This window comes from Adiantum capillus-veneris, chromosome 7, assembly GCF_014529385.1.
Source record: "Adiantum capillus-veneris isolate H3 chromosome 7, ASM1452938v2, whole genome shotgun sequence".
Lineage (NCBI taxonomy): Eukaryota > Viridiplantae > Streptophyta > Polypodiopsida > Polypodiales > Pteridaceae > Adiantum > Adiantum capillus-veneris.
This window is the reverse complement of record NC_140937.1, coordinates 141,330,316-141,354,204: the sequence shown is the minus strand read 5'-3', so window position 1 is coordinate 141,354,204 and position 23,889 is coordinate 141,330,316. Positions and strand designations below refer to the sequence as shown.

The following is a 23,889-nucleotide window of genomic DNA, read 5'->3' as shown; positions in this document are numbered from 1 at the left end:
GTAGTGATCTCGGATCTTTGTAGGTAGACCCAAGGTAAACCGCTCAAGCTGTTCTCTGAGCGAGATCTTCTTGAATGAAGAGGCGGGTAGAAAAGAGCTCCAGAATCTTTCACAATAAGCATTGATTGTATCTTTCTTGGTCATCCGAAATGGTTCCAAGCAGCTCGTACATCTCGTGCATATTCTTGCGTCAACCAAGAAGAAATAAAAAGCTTCTTAAATTTTAGCCATTCAACTGGCGCACTCTTGTTAAAGAAGCGTGGACCACCAAGTACGAGCATTTCCCTTAAGGTAAGAGGTAGCTCTCCGAATCTTGGAGTGCTCTGAATAGCGTCCTCGCGTGAAAGCGATGGCAAACTGTTGTATAAAAGACAAAGCCTTCGAAGCATCTGAGTATCCTGAAAAGTATCAAACTTGATCGAGTGGCCACCTTCCTTAAACTCTCGGACTTTCTTGCTTTTATCTTCGAGAAAGTCATACTGGTTGGCTTTGTAAAAATTCTTCTTGTTCGCATAAAACTTTCCGTCATCGGAATCTGAGCTGTCTGTGGACGAGTCCTCAGTAGAACTGTAAGTCTCTGGGCGAGATGTAGCCTTCTTTGCCTTTTTCTTGCCCTTTGCGAAGCTTTGTTTCTTGCTTCGCTTTTTACCTTTTCTGTCTTCTTCGCTTGAATCCGAGGAGCTAGAAGAACTGTCAGAAGAAGAAGAACTGGGTACTCCTTAAAATCGAACACGTTTCTGCTGTTTCTTTGCCTTGTCAAAAGTCGACTGACGACCCAAATAACCTGGAAAGTCAGTGCTTTTCTTCTGCTTTTTGCCGTGCTTTTTGGCTTTCTTTTGCGCGTCAAAAAGCTGAGCAATCCGTGCATCAACCACGTTCTCCAGTTCCTTCTCCGTATATTTTCTTGGAGGCAGAAGGTTTCTTGAGAGCGGGTTTCGGGAGTGGTGTTGTGGTTCTCTGCCACTCCGTCTGTACCTCTTCCAAAGAGGTTTGGTTCATATATTTTGCCATCTTCGGGTCCTTGGCAAAATTGAGCATCATCTTTGTTGCATTGTCGATCAACTGGCGACGCTCCATCTCTCGCCGCTCTGCCTAAGTAGGCCAAGGCGGGCCATACTCTCTGCCGGTATCTTCGTTGTGATCCCTGCTCGCCTCTTTAGATGCAGAGGGAGTGGCAAAAATTAGGGTTTGCAGGAATTTTAGGGTTTTTGGCAGAAATTAGGGTTTCTGTTGTCCATAGCCACGTCATCACTTTGTGACAGCACATGGACATATCTCCGCGAAGTGCCCTAAAAAGGCACACAAAATCTTGTCACAGTTCCACTTCCAGATTGTCCATGTGCAGGGACAGAAGAATGTGGTGGCAGATGCTTTGTCTCGGAAACCGTCGGTTCTGGCTATTTCCGCGATACATCATAGGAGTTTTGAGAATATGGTCGATTAGTATGCCACAGATATAGATTTTGCAGAAATTTTCACACGGATACGGGATGGGGAGACAGTAGCTGGATACTTCCTTTGGGAAGGCTACTTGATGAGAAAGACTATGTTGTGCGTTACACAGCCGTTGAGGAAAAAGGTTATAAGTTGAACTTATAATTGAATGCCACTGTCCACCTTTTACGGGTCACCGCGGCATTGCTACCACCATGAAGGGGGTAGAGAGATACTTCTTTTGGCCGAGACTCAAAAAGGATGTGGAAGAGTTGTGCGCAGTATCCCAGAAGGTCAAGTTTGACAGGCATAAGGCACAGGGATTGTTACACCCTTTACCCATACCACCCGCCCCTGGGAAAGTATTGAAATGGATTTCATTTTTGATCTCTCGATTACACAGAATGATCACGATGATTTTCCGATTACATGGCACTTTTGAGACGATTGTCTCCGACAAAGACCCCAGATTTATGAGTTTGTTTTGGAAGGCAATTTGGGAGAACATTGACACTCGGTTGCAATTCTCGTCATCGTTCCACTTGCAGACTGACGGGCAATCTGAGATTGCCAATTCAGTGGTTTTAGATTTATTGAAGTCTTGTATCTCGGATCAGAAAACTCAATGGGAAAAGAGCTTACCTTTGGTGGAATTTGCCTACAATAACACGATACACTCTTCGACGGGGAAGACGCCATGTGAGATTGTTGAAAGTGCTGCGAAGGTTCCATCCTTCCTGAGCACGAAAGATTAGATATTTGAAGCGAATGAATATTCGCGAGATTTGGATACGGCTATTGCCAAGGTTCGCGAGACTTTGTAGGAGTCTCAAGAACGACAGAAAAAGGCAGCGGATCGCCATCGTCGCGACTTGAAATTGAAGGAGGATGATTGGGTGCTCTTACGTTTTGAGAAGCCACGCCTACGAAAGAAAAAGGGCAAGGAGAGGCTTTTTCCAAAGCTTAGTATGCAATACTATGGACCTTTCCAGATCACTGACAAGATAAATGATGTCTTCTTCCGATTGAAATTGCCAGATACTTGGAGGATTCACAATGCATTGCATGTGAATCTCTTGAAACCTGTGAAGGGTGATGTGCTTGATGAGGAACCCAAAGTGGAAGAAAACGAGGAGATCCTTGTTCTTGAACAGATTTTGGCACATAATGATACGAAGAAAGGTAAAGTCCGAAGGCGGGTTCTTGGTTAAGTTCAAGAACTTTCCTGCATTTGATGCGAAGTGGATGGAGGAGGAGGACCTAGCAGATACTCCTCGGATTGTGAAACTTTACCTCGATGTTTTGGTTTAGCGTACTCTACTCCAAATGGAACCCAGAATTCAGCTTGGCCGGAGATCTGGTGCAGTGGGATGCACAAGAGGGGAGTCACTCCACTCCTTTGTCAACAGATGCCTCGATTTTGATACTAAAGTCACTGATGTCTCTTTGAGCTTCAGGGATATTGAGAGCTGACAGTATTCTGCTGGATGACTTTATGAAATGGAATTCTTGATTATGATACTGATTTGTTCTTGACTTCTTGTGAGTGCAGGAACTGATAGATGAAATGACTGCAGCATTTTGGTCTACTTGATCTTGAATAGACATGGTTGCAATAGCGGTTAGTCAATCGGACATCGATGAGGTCCCGATTGGACCTAGATGTGATTGCTAGCTACATTGCCGATAAATCATGGTCTAAGATCCGAATGAATGTTGAATGTCATGTGATGTCTGGTGATGTCCTGTGATGTCGTGTGATGTGACTGTCGATTTTGTACATGTGCTAGATGTGTGTTCCTAGTACGTAGGTACTAACAGTCAGTGTCTGCTAAGACGGTTTATTGCTTTTGTCGGTTTTGCAGGCGTAATCGCGGTCGATTACAATGATTTCAAGATAGGGGTATGTCACAAAGTGATGACGTGGCTACGAATAACAAAAACCCTAATTTCTGCCAGAAACCCTAAAATTCCTGCAAACGTTAATTTTTTTGCCAAAAATCCTAATTTCGGGAAATTGCGGAGGCTATTAATTTTTTATTTTTTTTAATAAAAAATTTGAAAATGATGAGCGACGCATATTTTGCTCTTTCTCTATAATATAAGAAAGAGAGAGAGAATGCTTTTGCTTTCATGTTTTGACTCTCTGTGAGAGAGAGAGAGCAATTGCTTTTGATTTGAAGCCTTTGGGGCTCTGCTTTTGGGCATCCCTTGTAACCTTTAAATTAGTGGTGAGGGCCTCACTTCTCAGAGCATCTGGACGCAGAGTCTGAGAGTGAAACCCTAACCGCTCTCTTGTACTTTGATGATTGATTAATATAAAAAGAAATACCGAAAGGGGCGCCAGTCTTTGGGGCCAATATCTCTAGGCACGGAACTCCGCCGGGCCAATGCAAATCTATTGTGATCTATGAATTGTTTTGAAGTGGTTATTTGGTGCTGTCGCGATTGATTCTTGACTGGGAGTGTCCAAGTCTGTTACACTTAGTCTCTCACTTTGCCCCAAGCTCGGCAAAGTTGTGTACTCTCATAAATCGTGCTTGGGCAATACCCATGCAATCTGGAACCAATCCTGCTTTCATCTTGCCTTGTCGTCCACGTACCTCAGCTGCTTTCGAACTATCTGTCTTGTCTTCATCCTTGTCGCTCTGTTCTTTCGGTGTCCTTTTAGGGCACTTCGCAGAGGTGTGCCTAGTTTGTCCGCATCCAAAGAACTTCCCCTCCTTGATGTAGAGAGCTCTCTCTCGAGGAGTGAGTTTGGGTCATGCATCCTTTTCTTTCTTTTCTGGGTTGCTTTTCTTCTTTCTACTTTCATTGTTCGAAGTCTGCTCGGTCCTTTGCGTGATAATTTCATATGTGGGGTAGGTCAAACTGCCTGAATGAATGGCAAAACCCCGTTTCGCATGACTCATCAGTTCCTGAATGGAACCTGAATTTTGCTCTAAGCAGTGATCTCGGATCTCTGTAGGAAGACTCAAGGTAAACCGCTCAATTTGTTCTTTGAACGAGATCTTCTTAAATGAAGAGACTGGTAGCAAAGAGCTCGAGAATCTGTCGCAATATGCGTCCAAAGTATCCTTCTTGGTCATCCAAAGATGGTTCCAAGCAGTTCATATGTTGCGTTCGTACTCTCGAGTCAGCCAAGAAGAAATAAAAAGCCTTTTAAATTTCAGCCATTTAACTGGCGCTGTCTTGTTCAATAAAAGCATGGACCACCAAGTTCGAGCATTTCCCTTGAAGTAAGAGGTAGCCCTCTGAATCTTGGGGAAGGCCAAAGCCTTCGAAGCCTTGGGAGTGCCAAAGGGAGTGCCAAAGAAGTCAAACTGTTGTATGAAGGCCAAAGCCTTCGAAGCATCTCTATAACCAGAAAACGTGTCAAATTTAATTGACTGTCCACCTTCTTTGAACTCTCTGATTTTCTTGCTTTTATCTTCGAGAAAGTCATATTGGTTGGCTTTATAGAAATTCTTCTTCTTTGCGTAAAAGTTGCTGTCGTCAGAGTCCAAACTATCCGAAGACGAGTCCCTCTGTAGTATTGTCAACAACTGTGCGAGATTTAGACTTCTTTGCCTTTTTCTTGCCCTTTCCGAAGCTTTTCTTTTTGTCTTTTCTGTCTTCTTCGCTCAAGTCAGAGGAGCTAGAAGAACTCTCAGAAGAAGAAGAAGAATTGGGTACTCCTTCAAATCGAACACGCTTCTTCTGCTTTCTTGCCGATGCAAATGTAGACCGACGACCCAAATAACCTGGGAAGTCAGTTCCTTTCTTCTGCTTTTTGTCGTGCTTTTTTGCTTTGTTTTGCGCGTCAAAAAGCTGAGAAATCCGTGCATCAACCACCTCTTCTAATTCTTGCTCTGTATACATTCTTGGAGTAGGAGGTTTCTTTAGTGCTGGTTTGAGGGGTGGTTCTGTGGTTTGCCACCAATGTGAATGCACCTCGTCAAAGAAGGTCTGGCTCATAAATTTTGCAAATTTCGGGTCCTTTCGCAAAATTTAGCATCATCTTTGTTGCATCATCGATCAATCATCGACGCTCCATCTCTTCGAGCTCCACCTGAGTAGGCCGAGGCGGGCCAGAATCCTCTTCGTGATCTCTTCCCGCATCCCTGGATGCAGAGGAAGTCGACCGATCTCTGTCTGAAGCCATAAGTGTTGCGTAAAAAGGATTGGATTTCCGTTAGGAGAGAAATTGGCCGCGCTTGATACCACTGTAACAGACTTGGACACTCCAAGTCGAGAATTTTTGGTGCAAATTTCAGGATGGAAAGCCAGTCGACTTTTCGAGCTCAACTGATGTCGAGATTGCTGTTTAAGTTTGAAATATGTTTGAGAACTTGTTTGATGATCCTGTTTGGAATTTGTTTGAAATGGATGGTATGTGTGTTGAAATTGTGTTGGTACCGATTTGAAATATTTGACTCTGGTTTTAATACTGGTTTCATTGATTGGTGATTTTACTCGCGGGTGGAGGGTGAGAAATTATGTTTGAGAATGCTTGTTCATACTCATGGCCCGGACCCTTGTGGTTATTTGCGGGGGGAGTATTGAATGATTGAAAAGTGTTGTTTTTACTCATGGCCCGGACCCTTGTGGTTATTTACGGGGGGAGTATTGTTGTTGTTACTCATGGCCCGAACCTGTGTGGTTATTTACGGGGGAGTATTAAGAAGTCTGGGTTACTCTCAACACCTCCAAACGACGCAAGTTGCGGTCTGGGGGGCGTTTGGTTGTAAAAGGCCTCTATATCTTATGGCTCGGACCTTTTTAGGTTATTTGCGGGAGGAGTGATGAGGGAGTCGTTGAACAGCTCATGGCCCGGACCTGGATGGTTATTTGCGGAGGGAGTGTTCATCGGCGGCTTTATGTTTCTATGTCTTGTAACATGCATATGTGAGCATTTGTGTTGCATTGTGATGTGCCAACCATTGAATATTCCTAATTGAATGAGATTGCCTGGGTATGTAATTTTAGTGCATCAAGACACCCGTGGTGGATCATTACGGTCTAGGTGTGATGGCTAATTTTACTACGCCGGAATATCAAGAGTTCCGATTTGGACGAAAGGAGAAGCTAACTCCTTGATCAAAAGAGCCGAAAGGAGAAGCTAACTCCTTAACAAAAAGAGCAAACTAATTGTCCCTCGGAATGACCCTCGGAATTTTTTTTTGAGCTAACTTGAGTTGTTTTGCAGATATGTTGTAATCGCGGACTATTACTCTCTTTCAAGAAGGGGAGATGTAACAAACTGCTGACATGTCAGCCTACTGAAGAACGGAGCTACCGGTCGAGGGGCCTAAACCCTAGAAGAAGCAGAAGCAGCAATTGATTTCCGAAAATTGCGTAGCTGCTGATGACGTGGTAGATTTTCGAAAATGACGCTGGCAGCTTTTGGCATTGCTTTTTGGACCAGAAGCTTTTGAGTTTTGAAGGCTTTTCACTGTAACTGCTTTTCAGGCCAAGGGCCTCTAAATATGAGGTTAGGGCTCATTCTCCGGCACGTTTCTTGGAGAAGGTGCAGAGTCTAGAGTACCGGCTTGTACTGTGTTGATGCAATATAAAGAAATACTGAGAGGGGCGCCAAGGTTTGGGCCAATACTCTCTGGGGTGGAATTCCGCCACTCCGTGTCGCGTGTTGTCTCTCTCTCTCTCTCTCTCTCTCTCTCTCTCTCTCTCTCAGTTCAGTTGTTATTGAAGTGCTAAAAGTCTGTTCAGTCTGTTCTTTTCTATTGGCACGTGGTGCCCGTCTTGTAAAACTGGAAGCGCCATCTTGCTCCGTCTCCTCTTTGATAGGACCGATATGTTTTTACAAAACACGCTTGAAGCTTTGATACGTCACTGTCACGAGGACGGGCACCACATGCCCATGGAAAAGAATAGACCTAACAACTTTAAGCACTTCAAATAACATCTGAACTGAAAGAGATGCACGACACGAGACGGGGAGTGGCGGAGTTCCACCCCAAGAGAGCACTGGCCCCAAACGTTGGTGCTTCTTTCAATATTTCTTTATATTGCTTGAACTCAGTATAATGTCGGTACTCGCGCTCTGCACCTTCACCCGGAAGCGTGCCAGAGACTGAGCCCTCTGCACATATTTAAAGGCCCTTTGGCCTATGAAAAGCAGTTTACATGAAAATTTTCAAACTCAAAAGCATCTGGTCCAATAGTTGCCAATGCGTTTTACGAAAATCTGTACAAGTGCCACATCATCAGTGTAAAACGCGGAGATCCGTACAGGTGCCACATCAGCATGTAAGTGCATTTTGCGGGTGGTCCGTACAATTGTTGCCACGTCATCAGTTCACGCTATTCTTCTGTGTGTGCGTTGGTCCTTCTTTATTTAAATGTTTTTTAGGTCACTTGGGCCCCATCAGACGGGTCCCCACTTCTACTTCTGCTTCTTCTATTTGCTGCTGCTTCTTAGGGTTTAGGCCCCTCGGCCGGGATGTGTAGGTTGGCTCCGTTCGTCAGTGGCTTGACACGTTAGCAGCTTGTGAGACAGGGGGGAGGGGGGGGAGTCCTTATCTACCTCATCGCCTCTATATGTGAAACTGAGCCAAGAGGATTGTCCGGAATTTCACGAGGAAAGTGCTAAGTTGGCCAAGATTCCTTATGTCTTTGTAGTTGGTTCCTTGATGTACGCCTTGATTGGGACTCGTCCAAACATTGCATTTGCAATGGGAGTTGTGAGCAAAGCTATGGTGAACCTTGGCAAGAACCATTGGGAGGCAGTGAAGGGTGTGATGAGATACTTGAATGGTAAGAAAGAGTTGTGCATTTGCTTTGGAGGCGAAGACGCATGATAGTTGGCTACATGGATGCAGATTCTACAAGGAACGCAGACAAGAGACGGTCGAGGACAGGTTAGGTCTTTACATTCACTGGTGGTGCAATTTCAAGTTTGTACGTCTCAGTCTACGACGAAAGCAGAAGTGTATTCTTTACTTATCTTGTGGTTTTGGTTTGTGTTCAATATCTTGCAAATGAAGGTTAGGTTTTTACTGTTATGCCACTTCTCTTTTTCATCGAATCGTCTTAGATTTCTGTTTTTTGGTGTCAGTCATGGTCCTTTTTCCCCCCCTTTTGATTTTCAAGTTTAAACTTTTTGAATTATCTAAATGTAATTCTCTACATGCTGTTGCAGAGGACTGTTGTCAAGGTCATGTGTTTTCACTGAATGCAAGACTCTTGTGAGTACCTATATCAAAAAAGACCATTGCTTCACGGCTTTATATATTTTTCATGTATCGGTCTATTTTCAGTGAAATTGTTTTGGATTATATATATTTTTATGTGTTGAAAGGATGGTTTTGAAACCAGGTGAAAAACAGTTTTCTGAAAGTCTTTGGCTGGTTCTCTTGAATGATGTCGAAGCTATGCCTGAAATAGTTATTTCTGGCTGTCAGGCAAAGCATAGGGATCAGCAACGTTACCTACAAGTCTTTTGTACTGGAGGTTTATTTCAGCTCCATATATGTGTAATTCCTCTCTTTTGCCTCTTGGGTACCTCCCATCTTGCATGTGTGTATGAAGAATTATCTTTATCAGAATATCCAACATTTAAGCATAACCTGTGGACTGGATTAGTCTTTTCATGAATAAGATATAAATGCTCTCTCAAAAATCTCTCTCAAACTGTGGTTGAATTGTTGAATGCAGGTGTGTAATGCAGTAACTGTGGCGTGGCTGCTAAACGCCTCTTTGGTTATTCCTTATTTTCAAGAATCCATTGTCTGGAAGGATCCGAGGTGCGGCTTGTTGGAGCACAACAATATGGTATTCTTATTGTTTGTTAGTTACTCATGCTCGATATATAATGATCGGTTATTGGGCCTATCTTGAATGGATATTCTTTCTTGGTGTGTGCTTGCTTATGTTTCATCGTAGGAGCTTTAGCATCGGTTGCTTGTTTGTGTAAGACCCTGTCTTACAGGATCACCTTTGTAGGCTTCTTCTTCTTCAACAGCTATGCTGCCTGCGTGTCCAGAGCCTGATAAGGATCCTTGGGATGTTGTTTTACCTTCAGGTTGTACAGATAGAAATGAGATTGCTTTTGCTGTGCTTATTACAGTGTTACAAGCTTGGAGAAATCAATAGTAACACACGAACTGAAATTGCAAAATCACTGAACTTTAAGGAGATACAGAGAGAGAGAAGGAGAGTCGACATGGCACGGCACGGCACAATTGAGTTCCGAGCCAAGGATGCACCGGCACCAAAGATTGGCGCCCTTCCGGTATTTCTTTATTATTATGCTCGCAAAGTACAACTCCCAAGGGTCCAACTCTCTCCGAGACTCTTATGTCCAGATGCTCTCAGAGAGTGACCTAGGGATACTTATAAATACTGCAAGGGATGCCCAAAAGCACAACCCAAAAGCCTCAGATCCCAAAAGCACTTATCCTCAAAAGCTCTACTCTCCAAAAGCTTCGCATAAAAGCTGCAAAATCTACCAGCGCAGACTACGAAAATCAGTATGCTTGCCACGTTAGCATTGTAGTGCAAACTCTGGAAGTTCCGTACAGTCATGCCACGTCATTAGTCCATACACCCCCAACCACATCAACAGTCAACGCGATTTGCGGACCTGCCAGCCAGAGTTCAAGCTTTTGAGTTTTTAGGGTTAGGCCCCTTGGCTGATGCTCGTTAAGTTGCGTGGGGCTAAAATCCCTTGTTCTTTTTAAGTTTAGGCCCCTCTTGGGTCGTTGGTTTCCCAAAAGTATCTCATCCAATAAGGAATATTCAGTGGTTGGCACATCACAATGCAACACAAATGCTCACATATGCATGTTACAAGACATAAAAACATAAAGTCGCGATGAACGCTCCCCCGCAAATAACTATCCAGGTCCGGGCCATAAGCTGTTCAACTACTGCCTCATCCCTCCCGCATAACCTAAAAAGGTCCGGGTCGGGAGATACAAAGGCCTTTTACAACCAAACGCCCCCCAGACCGCATCTTGCGTCGTTTGGAGGTGGTGAGAGTAACCACTGCTTAGACTTCTTAAAACTCCCCCCGTAAATAATCACAACGTCCCGGGCTATGAGTAAAAACAACACTTTTCAAACATTCAATACTCCCTCCGCAAATAACCACAAGGGTCCAAGCCATGAGTATGAACAAGCATTCTCAAACATCACTTCTCAGTACTCCACGTGTGGGTAAAATCACCAATCATTGAAACCAATATTAAAACCAGAGTCAAACAATTCAAATCAGCACCAAGACAGGTTCAAAACAAATACCATCCATTTCAAACAGAATCCAAGCAGGATCATTAAACAAGTTCTCAAATAGAACTCAAACTTAAAAAGCAATCTCGACATCAAGCGAGCTCGAAAAGACGATTGGCTTTCCATCCTGAAACCAGCACCAACATTAGGGTCAGATTCCTTCCATAAGGTTGTAGCCGTCCGCGGCATGGTCCATAAACTCTTGAATAGTCGAAACAAGCCTTGACAAGCAATGTTCCTATGGCGGTGATGGTAGTCCCAAGACCTGGCAATCACACTAAACCTCCAAGGTTTTTAGCTTGGAAAGAGACACCTGATGAGAGATGTCGAGAAATTTCAAGTAGTAATCTGCAAGGGTTTCCGTGGCAAGCATTTTAGGATACCCCAGTATGCCAGAAGTTGCCAGAAACCATATGATTTCGGACAAAAATTTCTTGAAAACTTGCCAAATCCTTGGAGTGTGTGGCTTGATAGCTATAGACATTCACCACTACCAGAAACCATATAACCTCGGGCAAAAATTTTCTTGAAAACTTGCCAAGTCCTTGGAGTGTGCGGCTTGGTAGCTATAGACATCCACCAGTGCATGGCATTGCCTATGAGAAAAACGGCAGCTCGAAAAGAAGTTTTGATCCTTCTCTGCAAGTGATCTTTATGGCTTATGCCCTCCATTGAGATACTCTCCCAAGGTCGATTTGGAATATGTAAAGGCTGTTGTCTGTCTATTTGTTGCCTGTTTTTTTTATGTTTCTGGGTAGTTAGATCACGGTGTTTTAGGGTGTGGATTGGCTACGTGGTGGGGATTTCAGCCTCTTCTTCAACTTGTCCTCTTTTAGGTTTTGCTTTTGCAGGTTGAAGAGGGCCGTAGTCTTGCTGATCAATTCAGGTGATTGCTAGAGGCTCTCTCTTTCTTGGATTTTTGGTGTAGAGTAATCTTGCAGTAGTCATGTTTCTTTTGCTGGGATGCGCCGTTGTACATGGCCTTGGAGGCGTAGAGTTGGATATCGAAGATTCTTCGTCACGATGGCCTGTTCAGTGTTTTTGCTTCAGCTTTTTTCTAGTTTCTTCCCATAATCTCATGTTCCTAGCTTTCGTAGTATCTCCCTTCTTTTGTAACTCTGTAGCACTGATACCTTTCTTGTTAGGTTTGTGGTTGTTGAATGCCAGAGGGGTTTTGTCACTATCAGATCTGTTATATTTTGTGTGCCTACAGGCTGATGTAATGCCTTTGGGCCTATAATTTGATTACGTAATACAAAACCAAGCCCTCCTCCTTTTGAGAGAGAGAGAGAGAGAGAGAGAGAGAGAGAGAGAGAGAGAGAGAGAGAGAGAGAGAGAGAGAGAGAGAGAGAGAGAGAGCTTTATTAACGTATCCAAAAAAGGATAAAAGTGTTGGAAAACGATAATACAAATTGCTAGTGGTGGCTACAATATTCTCATCAGAGGTGGAGTGAGTACATGTGCATTTATAAGAAGGGGATGGGAGCTCTATTTCTTGTGGATGTGAAAAAACTATATGCTTAGGAAGTACAACAATGATATGCAAAACGAGAGAGAGAGAGAGAGAGAGAGAGAGAGAGAGAGAGAGAGAGAGAGAGAGAGAGAGAGAGAGAGATGAAATGAAATGAAATGTTATATTAATGTCTTCAAAAGGCCAAAGTGACCTATGAGACCGAAAAGTTACAATGTGGTGGATCTGATACAAAGTCAGAGTACCAAAATGACAAAACAAATATACTATGGAATGGAATCCTGGGTGTGAACGGGGCAGAGCAGCTAGCTGGGGTAGCTAAATCACAAGAGATCCAGCATTGGCCGCTGGCGGATCTCATCAATCTCCTCCATGGTCAGTAGTCTGACCGGGCGTCGTGCATGTCGGGCCAAAGTGATCCGAATCCTCTGATGCAGCCTCCGTTGGTGCTGTGTAGTCCTCCGCAGTCGTGGGCGTTTGGATCTCCCCAGCTCGGTCGCCCGATCGATCATTGTGCCTCTAGTGTGAGGCGACGAGCTCTGCTGTGGTAGTAGCTCCTTCGGGTGTCCAGTGTCTGCTCTAAAGAAGTCTGTGATGTGTCTCTGAGACTGGCTAGCCTCTCCTCTCGTCAGGCTCTCTCTGTGTCGGCGCAGCTCGAGTAGAAACAAACCCAAGCATCTCTGATCCTCGTACTGCATGACTCCGGAGAGTGGTCCAAAGCCCTCTCTAAACAAGCAGTGGAAGCGGCCTCGTATCTCGTAGTAGACGGGGCAGTGGCATGTGTAGTGCAACTTTGTCTCTGGCTCCATGCCACACAGGGGGCATGTCTTGGTCTGCTGGTACTCCACTGTATCTCCCAGTCTCGATCCGCAGCTGGTGTGAAGATGTGCATATCTGGCCAATTGCACATCGTATCCCATGAGACAAGTGAGTGTCCATGTATCTGGGCCTCGTCACAAAACCGTCCTCTGTAAGCTGGAGAAGATGCTCTTTGTAGAAAGCCATCTTCGTGCCTAGCTCCTGTGCTGGCTGTATCCATGTCCTCCTGATGTCTAGCTGAGCCACGTCCAGTCGGATGAGCGTGGAGAGAGAAATGAAATGATATATTTACGTCTACAAAAGGCCAAAATGATCTATGAGACCATCACGGTTACAAAATGGTGTATTTGATACACTGTCTGTAGAACTGAAAAGATGAAAAAACTATGAAAGAAAAACTAGACTGAAAGCTGTAGTGACAAGCTAGGGGGGGGGGGGGGGGGGCATTGACTAGAGACTCTCTAGCCAGTACAATAATCCAATGATACAAACTCATGCACATGAAGAAACTGAGGGTGAGGGAGCATCTGCACATCAGGGTCCCAAGAGGTCCAGCATCGGCCGCTGGCGAATCTCATCAATGTCCTCCATAGTAAGCACTCTGGCTGGGCGTCTCCCATATCGTGCTAGAATGATCTTGATCCTCTGATGAATCCTCCGTCGATGCAGTGATGATCCTCGCAATCGCGGGCGTCTAGATCTCCCAAGCTCCATGGCCCTGTCAATCAGTATACCTCTAGTGCAGGTAGGTCCTGGACTTGGAGGCTGCTCTGGATCCTGCTCCTCTGACTGGCGTCTCCACACGAAAGAAATCAATGATCTCCCTCTGGGACTGTCTCCCCCTATCTGATCTCCTCAAGAGGCTCTCTCTGTGTCTGCGCAGCTCTAGCAAGAATAGCCCAAGGCATCTCTGATCCTGGTACCTCATAACTCGAGATAGTGGCCCAAAACCATCCCTAAAGAGGCAATGAAAACGGCCTCGTATCTCATAGTAAACTGGGCAATGGCATATATAGTGCAACTCTGTCTCTGGCTCCAAGTGGCATAACTGACATATCCTGGCCTTTGCTGGTACTCTGCTAAATCTACCCACCTCAATCTCCAGCTGATGAGAAGATGTGCGTATCTGACCAATGGCACATCGTAAGCCATATGATAGGTGTGTGTCCATGTAGCTAGGTCTAGTCACAAAACCGTCCTCTGTGAGCTAGAGAAGATGCTCCCTATAGAAAGACATCTTCGTGCCTAGCTCATGGGTCGGCTCTATCCAAGTCCTCCTGGTATCCAGCTGAGTCACATCCTGTCTGATGAGTCTGCTAACCTTTGTCCGAGTAAGGGACAAGGAGGGTGCATCCAGCGAATACTGGAAGGGTGGTAGCCTGTCTATGCTAAAACCATGAATCTGGAACCAAGAGGTCATCTGTGCATACCAACATGCTGTATCTCCCTGTGAAGCCAGCTGCCGAGAAGACTCCAGTGCTAAACGTGCATACCTGTCTCTGGGGAGCTCCCAGATGCTACGTAAAAAGGAGACTGATCTAGTTAGTGCCTCTACCACCAACGGGGGGGCAGCCAGCTCTGCGCGGATAATCTCATGTGGTACTGAGGCTTTGGCTCTAATCATCCGCGAAATCATGGAAACCAGAGGTCTCTCCATGCATCTCCACCCATTAGTACTACTAGGGCGACTGCTATGAGCCACAGAAGGGCCCCATATCTGAACTCCATATAGTATGGCTGAGGTCACTAAGGTATCGAAGAGCCAAAGCTTTGTATGAGGTTCTCGAAATTGGATCTGTGAACACATCCTCTCTAATCTCCCCAAAGCTGTATGTGCTCTTGTCAGTCTCATCTCTGTTGCTCTCCTCAAATAAAACCCTGGGCCGCTAAAGACCACCCCCAGGTATGTGTATGCATCTGTATACTCCACTGGCTGATGGCCATAAGTAAATGCAGGAGCTGACCGTCTGACCCACTGTGGTGTGGTGTTAAACACCATAACCTTAGTCTTGCTAAGGTTTACAGACATACCACTATCGTGAGCAAAATTATGTAAAGCATCCAGATGATGCTGCATCCCCTCTGGAGAATCAGAAATCAAATCCGCATATAACAGCAAGGAAATCCATGTGCCCGCCCGGCGCCAACTGTGCTCCGCTTCCACCGTCCCTCTCTATGTAGTCTGAAACCTCATCAATGTACATCCCAAAGAGAGTGGGGGAAAGTGGGCATCCCTGTTTCACCCCAATGGTGGAGTGAACTAGACCAGACATACCCTCTGGAGTGCGTACCTGTCCCACGACTGTCCTGTACAGGGCCATAATCCCCCAGATCAGCTCTGTGGGCACACCCAGCTCATGTAATCTGTGCACCAACCTGGCTCTAGGGACCGTGTCAAAGGCTTTGCGGAAATCCACAAAGCTACAGTAGATCCTCCTGCTGTGCGCTCTACCCTCCTCAATGATAGCTCTGAGCGTCAGTATATGATCAAGAGTAGAGAGTCCCTTCCTGAAGCCAGCCTGTCCTGAAGCCCGTATGCCCTGTCTCTCTGCCCATCTACTGAGGTGATGCTCGATAATAGATGCATACAACCTAGCTAAAGTGTGTCCAATCATGATGGTACGGTAGTTCCCTGGCTCCATAGGGTCTCCTGCCTTGAAGATAGGCACAATAGTGGATAAGCTCCGAGTGCTAGGAAATCCCTCACACATGGCTCGGTTGAACATCACTGCAATCAGCTCTGCAAGCATATCTCTAGCATGTATAAAGTGTTCGGCCACCAAACCATCATGGTCATAAGCTCTCCCAGTCTTCATCCTGTCAAGGGCTTTCTTTACCATCTCAGCAGTGAAGAAAGTGCAAGTCTGTGGACAAGGCTCTGGGGGATCAGGTAAGGACTGCTGCCCTGGGATCGAGTAGAGAGAGGTTGCCTATGTACCCCAAGTCTCTGTAGATGTAATGGCAAGTGTAGAAGAATACTCGTGAAAATGCCTCCACGCCTCCCCTGAGTCCTGGCTCAAGAAAAGCTGATATAACTCCTCCTCGAGCTGAGCAAGATATGCTCTCTTCTTTCGCCGTACTAGGCGTCGATAGAGAACCTGCGACTGTCTGTGTGTGATAATCCCTAAAAGTACCTCCCTCTGAAGTGTAGCTCGCAGCTCTCTGCACTCATCATCATACCAGCTGTTCTGGGGCATACTCCCAGTGTGGTGTCTGGACTCAGGCTGGGTGTGAGGGTATGCCTCGACTGCTGCAGCATGTAGTGTATCTGTCAAGATCTGAGTGAGCTCGTCTAGAGGGCGGCCTGGCTCCTCTGTAGAGAGAGAGAGAGAGAGAGAGAGAGAGAGAGAGAGAGAGAGAGAGAGAGAGAGAGAGAGAGAGAGAGAGAGAGAGAGAGAGAGAGAGAGAGAGAGAGAGAGAGAGAGATTTTGTGCCTTGAAACAGTGTATTTGAGGATATATATGACTTGGACCATTTCCTTTCAACTATAAAGAAAGAAGTTCATGTAGTTTATCAACTACCTCCAGAGCTTAGTTGGAGTACTCCAGAATATTATGAGAGGAGGTGTTTGGAACGACCAAATTGTTTCTTCTTCATTCCAAAGCATGCAAGGAAAGAATGGTACTTTGAGAATCTTCTACCAGCATTTGAAAGGTACACAATTTAACTCACATTTGAAAGGTACTAGTAACTACAATGTAACTCAAATATGTTCAAAGGGAAAATTCATTGGTCTTCCTTGGAATTGGTAGGATCTGTCTCTTCGTAGTTCTGCAGCCTGCTAGGGTTATTGTAATACTGTCATGGAATGCATATATAATATGTACATCCTTACTAGTCTCATCTTTACTTCTATGCAATATTCACTGTCCCACTAGCAATCCATTGCAATCCTTGTCCTCTTTGAGGTCATCTTTCAAATGAAGTTTCCTTGAAGGCTTGACTGCTGACAAAGAGGGTTAGGGTGCATTAGTGGTCGACATATTGGTTCAGATCAGTCCCAAATTCTTGCATTGCATTTTGAGTGTCTGAAGGGATCATGTACCCTCTCCACGTTGGCGTCCATGAAGGGTATGTTTGTGGAGTGATGTTTATTTTTATGTTTGGTTCAGCATTACTTTGCAAATCTACAATGCTGTAGACTCATGTCCAACTTCTCGAATGAGTATTGTGTCTGAACATGTCTCTTTGCTTTTAAGTTTATTGGTTAGATATTCTTCGCCCAAGAGCATAAGGATTACATGCAGTTATATTGTGGCATCTAGCCATGTTAATTGTTTGGTGCAATTCAGATGTTCATTTCTCTGTTTTGAGGATTCAACCAATATTTCTTGGCTTAGTGTTTTTACGAGTTTTTGTTTTTGCAAGTAGGTTTGTTCGTGGTCATCGTTTGTTTAGTTGCAAAAGCAATGCGTGTTGTAGTTTGAATTTGGTTAAGAAGCTGTTTTGTGTTTATCATCAAGCTATATTATCAGACCTCAAACTGGAGGCATTTTCTGCATTACTGCAAAAAAATAAATTTCCTTTTCCTGATTGTGTTGGACAGCCATGGTGTGGTTGTTCTTGATAGATATCACCACAAGTTGGCTTTTGAGGGGCTTCCCAGTGAGGCTACACAGCTGCGTTGCAAGACCAATTTCTATTCGCTCAGGTTTGTGAGGCCCATTGTTGACCTTGCCCGCAAGTTGGTCAAGCGCTTACAGTTGAAGGCTAAACTGCTGCAGAAGGATAGAGGTGCAAAGTTTTTCTCACCATATGTTAATGGAACACAAACATTAGTAAACAATTTGCATGGCCATTTCCTTGGGCTTCATTTGAGGTTTGAGAAGGACATGATTGCACACTCAGCATGCTACTATGGTGGAGGACTAGCGGAGCGACAAGCTCTTGCATCTTACCGCCGCAAAACTTTCAAGTAAAGATTTAATTGATTTGGTCAACTGGCACCTTGAGTGTACTTTAAGCTTATTTCCAATCGGTTTCCATTTTTAGGACTTTTGTGCCCAAGGCCCAATTTAGTGCAGAATACCTGAGGAGAAATGGAAGCTGCCCTTTGACACCTGAAGAAGTGGGCTTGTTACTTGCAGGCTTGGGATTCAAAAATGTCACTCCTATTTATGTTGCAGGAAAGGTCAGATATTCTACACGTACAGGTCTCTCCTTCATGATGGTTTTTGTAATGGAATTGGCCTATTTAATTTGAGAGTAGGGGAAATGAATGAGAGTACTTTTGAGAAATGACTTTGTGAGCATAGCGGGTGAACATAATTGTAGGCTCTCAACCTCTACTTGCTTGGAGAAGGAGAGGGAGCTCTTGCACTTTGCATAGCACACAATGAGAGTGTTTGTGAGTGTGTGTGGGTGAGTATACCCCCTAAGCAACCCCCTAGCTTGCTTGGGTCGACCCCCCCTTGTAGCTCATGCTTGAAGCTCATTGGACCCCTCCAGGCCTAGCCAATAACAAGCAGGAGGCATTACAAGCAGCAAGGGTAGCCTTGAGACAAGTGTCCTCCTTTCCCCTTTGAGAGAGAGGGCTAGATAAATGCTAAATCATTTAATTAAATCTCCTAAATTATTATTGGACCCCTTGGGTGGCCAACCAGTAGGCTTCAGGCACACCATGAGGGCAACATGAGGAGGAACTTGACAAGTGTCCCTTTTGCTTTCTTTGTATCATGCATGCCTTGTGTGAGTGTGTGGGTGTTCTCTCTCATCCCCCCTCATGTAGGGCTCGCCCCCTCCTTGTAGGGATTGAATCTTTGACTTTTTGACACCTCAAGCCCTCATGCGTAGGCCCAGTTCCCACCACAAGCTTGGCTCATAAGCACTTTAAGCTTGGGCTGGGTTCTCACCTCAAGTGCAACCCTAGCATCTCAAGCATGTCAAGCACCTCAAGCATCTCAATTATTAAGCACCTCAAGCACCTCAATCATCAAGCACCTTAAGCACCTTAGTCATCAAGCATGACAAGCACCTCGAGTTGGGTCGGGTTCCCACGCCTCAAGCTCAGCCCTAGCTTACCTAAGGTCAAAGGCCTTTTAAACACATTATTGGAGGTCTTCAATGAAGCTAATCCTAAGGTCTTATGCTCCATTTGTTAGCCTTGCTCTTTGATAGACCATTTCTCATTTGGGCCCTTTTACTATTGGCCCCGTGTTGAGATAGATCTATAAGCACATGTCTATATCTTAACACGTTCCCGTTTATTCTCCCACATTAAGTGATCAATTTAATATGAGAAAATCATTTGGGTTGGTTAGATATTAGATATTAGATTTTATGACATTTCTCAGTTGAATTTTTGTGTCACCTTGCGTCTCTCTATTTGGAGAAAGATGTGCTTGACTCTACTGTGGCGTGTACTTATGCTATGGTGGTGTTTTGCATCTCGTGTGCATGTGCATGCAAATGCAGACATGCTTTATGATTCAGGCAAGCTCACATGTGTAAGCCGCTCACATGTGTAAGCCTCCCGCATTCATACTTGTGCTTGTGTCTTTTCTCAATCTGTGACTGTGTGTGTGAATAGAGCATGTGCTTTGTGTGTTGATGGCAAGAGAGAGCCTTTGACTAGCCTGGAAGAGGCTCTGCAGTAGGAGGTGATGGCCTGAATCACTTTAAGGAGGAGGGGGGCTGCAAAGCTGCTTTTTTTCTGTAGGATCGATCTGTGAAAGATGGAAAGAAAACTGTGCTTTTATAGTTTCAAGAGACTCTGGGACATCGTACTCTCCTTGTCATGTGCTCATTTGAAGCATATATAGCCAAGTCATTTGTGAAGTGGTGCTGAAAGAGCCATGCGGAACTTTATCAAACACTTTGTGGAAGTCCACAAAGCAGCAGTGCAGTCTCTTCTTCCGCGCTTTTGCTCCATCAATGAGGCATCACAGAATGAAGATATGATCTATAGTAGAGAAGGCTCGTCTGAAAGCTGCTTGGCCGGGGGCTATGAGTCCCTCCGTCTTTGCATATGAGTTGTGCTTTGCCTCAAATATTGCTTTGCAGAGCTTGGCCATTGTGTGGTCAATCATGATGGTCCTGTAATACCTTGGGTCCAAGGTGTACACCAATGTAACCGGAAGGGCACCACGTGCCGATCAGAAAGAACAACTGGAATGAGCTTTAGCACAACCTTACTTGAACTTAAAGAGAACTTCAGACTTGAGACCAGGCCCGGAGTGGCGGAGTTCCAGTCCCAGGTGTAGCTAGGTGACCTTGTGTTATACAAAAACGCTAATGGTCTGGTTTTTCTAAGATAACTTGTAAGGGCCGCAAATGTTTGCAGGTTTAGGGCTGATGCAGAGCAGCAGGCCTACTGGACCCCCCCTTTTGGCTGATTCAAGAGCTCATCTATTCGGCCTTCTGCTGACTATTAGATGGCTTGCTTTAGGTGATGGAAGGACCAGTCAAGACGAAGATCCCACAGCGCAGGTGGGGCTGATGAGGTAGGGTTTTCCGCATTAGGGCAGTGGGAGTCACCCAATACTGCCTGTAGCAAATCTGCAAGAATTGATGCAGAAATGCCAGAGAAGCTTGCCAGGGGGAGCGATGGATTATGCCGGGAAATAATGTCCCTTTGGATAGGCATAACTTAAATAGCTTTGACTTTCCTATCCCACTGCATCTATGCTTTCATAGTAGTCACCTTCTCAGCACGCTGTATGCCTTTGCATTCTCCACACTCCACAATTGAAATGAATCGCTCATGTGCCTGTAGCACATCTGCAAGAATCTGGCAGAAATGCCAGAGAAGCTGGCCAGGGAGGGCGCCCTTTTAGCACCTGGCTGAATACCACTTGTCCAAACTGCTACTCTTTCTGACTGCTACTAGTTAGTCTCTTTTAGTTTTCCCTAGGAATGGGACCCTAGGGTCTCTTAGATACTAGGTTAGGTTGAGGGAAAGTCCTGAAATAGTAGTGCCAAGTGACCCTCAATTGGACATTCACCAAAAGTACTGCAAGAACACACTGGGCAAGACATGCGGCTGCTTGCACACATCATTGATCAGCGATTTCAGCCTGTATGTGACAACAAATACTAGTCCTAGACTGACTGACGTGACAAGGTACCTGAGTGCGCCTTGTTTAATCAGTTAAGCAAAGGGAGGGTAGAAAGGAAGAAATCAGCGACGCCAAGTTGTTTTCAATGATGCAGAGGTTTTTTCTGAGTAGATATTGGCGGCCTTCCAAAAGGGCTGTGTGAGGGGAAAATGTTGTCTTTTAGAATCTACAGAAAGAACTGAAACAGTGATTGATTGCCACTCTGCTTGACGTGCCTCGTTTGTCTACAGAATTCTTATGGAGGGGAAGCCAGGGTAAAGCTTTTACGAGATATGTTTCCGTATCTTGAAACAAAGGTTTCTTTAGCTTCAAAGATGGAGTTGCAATGGTTTCTACCCTTTTCCCATAGATTGGCTGCCTTGGACTTCATGGTTCTTTTACAGAGCGATGCGTTTTTATCCAATTCTGCAGGAAATTTCCCAAATGTGCTGGTAAGTGATTTTACTCTTGCATAAACATATCAATTGAATGATGGCGGTTTTTAGGTGGAAAATTTACGTTCCATTATTGCATCTTCTAGTTCTGATTTGAATGTATGTATGGCTCCAATAGGGTAGAAGTCTGTATATGTTGCCGATGTATGGTTGCAACTCGGTAATCTGAACAAGTTGTTGATGGAATAAACATATCTTCTGTGCAGACTGGTCAAAGAACCTTCAAAGGTCCAAAGAAATCCATTCATCCAGATAAAGCGGGTCTGTTTGCACTGTTCTCAAACACATCACTAACTTGGGATGCATTCTCTGAACGTGCCAGGTTCATCCACAAAGATCGACAGGGAGCACCATCTCCTCGAAAAGAGAGGTATTCAAGTTATAGATATCCTGCTCCAGATTGCATGTGCCGAGAACTTACGAAGAGCAGCATTTAACAGGGAGTGGTACATGCCCATGTAGCAACTACTACCTAACATCGACATAACAGGAAATACATTTTGGTTTGTAGGTTCTTTAGAAGGCATAGGTTACTGTCCTGAGCTTATGAAATTGTAGCCATCCAGGTTGACATGGTTTAGAATAAGACCAACAAACCCAAAGTTGACACTTGTTTTTTTAACACTCACAGAAGTTGTGGTTTGTGGAGAGGAAACTAATCATTGTATCGGCAGCAAAGACATGCCTTGTCAAATAAGTGAAGTAGGAAGGAGGTCATCAATTTTGAAACCCTGCTTCATGTCCCCAAGATAGAAGAAGGGACTCAACGATGCTGACATCTGGAGGGAGGGAGTCGAATACTCTAACAGTATACGATCTCAATACAAATAGGATGTGTAACTTACAAAAAGGCGACTTCAAGCACGATTACTTGTTTTTGCAAGGATCCGAGTTTAATCACTATTACTTGTTTTTGCAAAGACTCAAGTTATGTTTACTTTTGCAAACGTTGAGAGATGATTTCTGTTACTGAAAAACCCCTGGGGACATGGCCTCAGCAGAGCGCCACCAGCGTCGTCCGGTCAGCTTTGTTGCCGTTGCTTGTCCGCCTCTCCCTTGCCCTGTTCCCATGTCTTCACTTGTGAATGGCTGTCTATCTAATCAATGACAAGGGAATACAACTGATATGTCTTGCTTTGACTGCATTATTATTTGAATTCAATGGTACATTTAGTAAAACGATGTAAGTTACATAAAGTTTTATGTTGAAAGTGGTCACATAGGAAAACCTGCTTTTCAGTAACCTTGTTCTTTTCTGCTATCAACGAGGGTTGGACTGACTATCTCACTAAGGCAAACACATGATGTGCCTTGAATGCAGTGCAGTGTTTGGGAAAAGTGTTTCTCAGCTTACAATCGTGCTGCTTTGAAATTCAAAAATGCCGATTAAGAGCAAGAGGAAGAGGAAAAATACTGCCTAGATTTTGAGAAATATAGTAAACAGTAGCTCAATTTTCTTTTAAAGAGAACTGGTAAATAGGAATTATGTATGGTTGGGAAAATGACGCTTAATGCTTAATGAACACTGATGCGGAAAGCAGAAACAATGGGACATGCTTAGTGCTAGTGAGGGAAGAAGCAAGCTCAATCATTCTTACTATCAAGAAAAGAGGCAGGTTAAGTGGCATGCATGAGCTTGCCAAGCAGATTTTAAAAAAGTAAAAAAAATCTGTAATGCATTTTTAGGTGTGGCGGACTATGATGGGGGTTCAAGACCCCCTCTAAGCAACTCTACCCTGTTAGGGAGCTTAATAGCTTGGATAGTCATATGAAAGCTAGTTGTCTCCTTGAGACAAGATGAAATTGAAACACCTGAAATGTTTCTAACTAAAGGCAGAACAAGATGATGAAACAACAATTTGGGGTTTTATTACAAGCTTTTAAGTCCAATTTTAGATGACATGGTTGCAACTCTTTTTTATGAAAAATTGTGTGCGTGTGTCTCTCTCTCTCTCTCTCTCTCTCTCTCTCTCTCTCTCTCTCTCTCTCTCTCTGTGTGTGTGTGTGGTATAACCTTTCTATCACCCAAGTGTGGTAGATTAGTTATGCCATTTCCCTTTTGAATAACAAGTCTTGAGTTCGACTCTCCTCGTTGGCTAGATCTTGAAGGTCTCTTGGGATAGTTTCCTACGATGTTAAAACTCTCTTCTTCTCTTTGTGTGTGTGGGTGTACAGCTAGACGCTGAAGATATGAGGATCATAACATCACCGAAGACGTATACATAGGTGGATTAGGATCATCATTGATTGTCATCGACCATGACTTGTGAGGCTTCTCAGCGTGGAGGACATTTGACACCTTGCGATGGAGGCCGATGCTTGATCGGGCCTTGATCTCTTGAGACGAGCTATTGTGCGCAACCCCATATTCCCCCACTCCTCGTGTATTGATGTATATGATCTGTTCTCCATGTTTATTGTGTTATCCTCCAACCTACCCATC

At 44.6% G+C, this 23,889-nt stretch overlaps 1 protein-coding gene across 5 annotated transcripts in view; it reads left to right on the top strand.

Annotated features, from left to right (window-relative positions):
- Nucleotides 1–22,573, top strand: part of LOC147454716 (O-fucosyltransferase 39-like) — a 43,828-nt gene extending 21,255 nt beyond the window's left edge. Inside the window, exons 4-12 of one of the 5 annotated variants that reach the window (XM_086516575.1) lie at nucleotides 8,838–8,909; nucleotides 9,091–9,179; nucleotides 16,400–16,609; nucleotides 17,502–17,870; nucleotides 17,948–18,086; nucleotides 21,243–21,266; nucleotides 21,362–21,443; nucleotides 21,653–21,674; nucleotides 21,769–22,573. In XM_086516575.1, coding sequence (XP_086372701.1) covers nucleotides 8,838–8,909; nucleotides 9,091–9,179; nucleotides 16,400–16,609; nucleotides 17,502–17,870; nucleotides 17,948–18,086; nucleotides 21,243–21,266; nucleotides 21,362–21,443; nucleotides 21,653–21,674; nucleotides 21,769–21,883 — 1,122 coding nt within the window. In that variant the 3' untranslated portion in view covers nucleotides 21,884–22,573. Of the gene's footprint in view, nucleotides 1–8,575; nucleotides 8,622–8,751; nucleotides 8,910–9,090; nucleotides 9,180–16,399; nucleotides 16,610–17,501; nucleotides 17,871–17,947; nucleotides 18,087–21,242; nucleotides 21,444–21,652 lie in introns of all 5 variants that reach the window. The other 4 variants (XM_086516573.1, XM_086516574.1, XM_086516572.1 and 1 more) reach the window with 4 other exon arrangements.
- The last annotated feature ends 1,316 nt before the right edge of the window (nucleotides 22,574–23,889 follow it).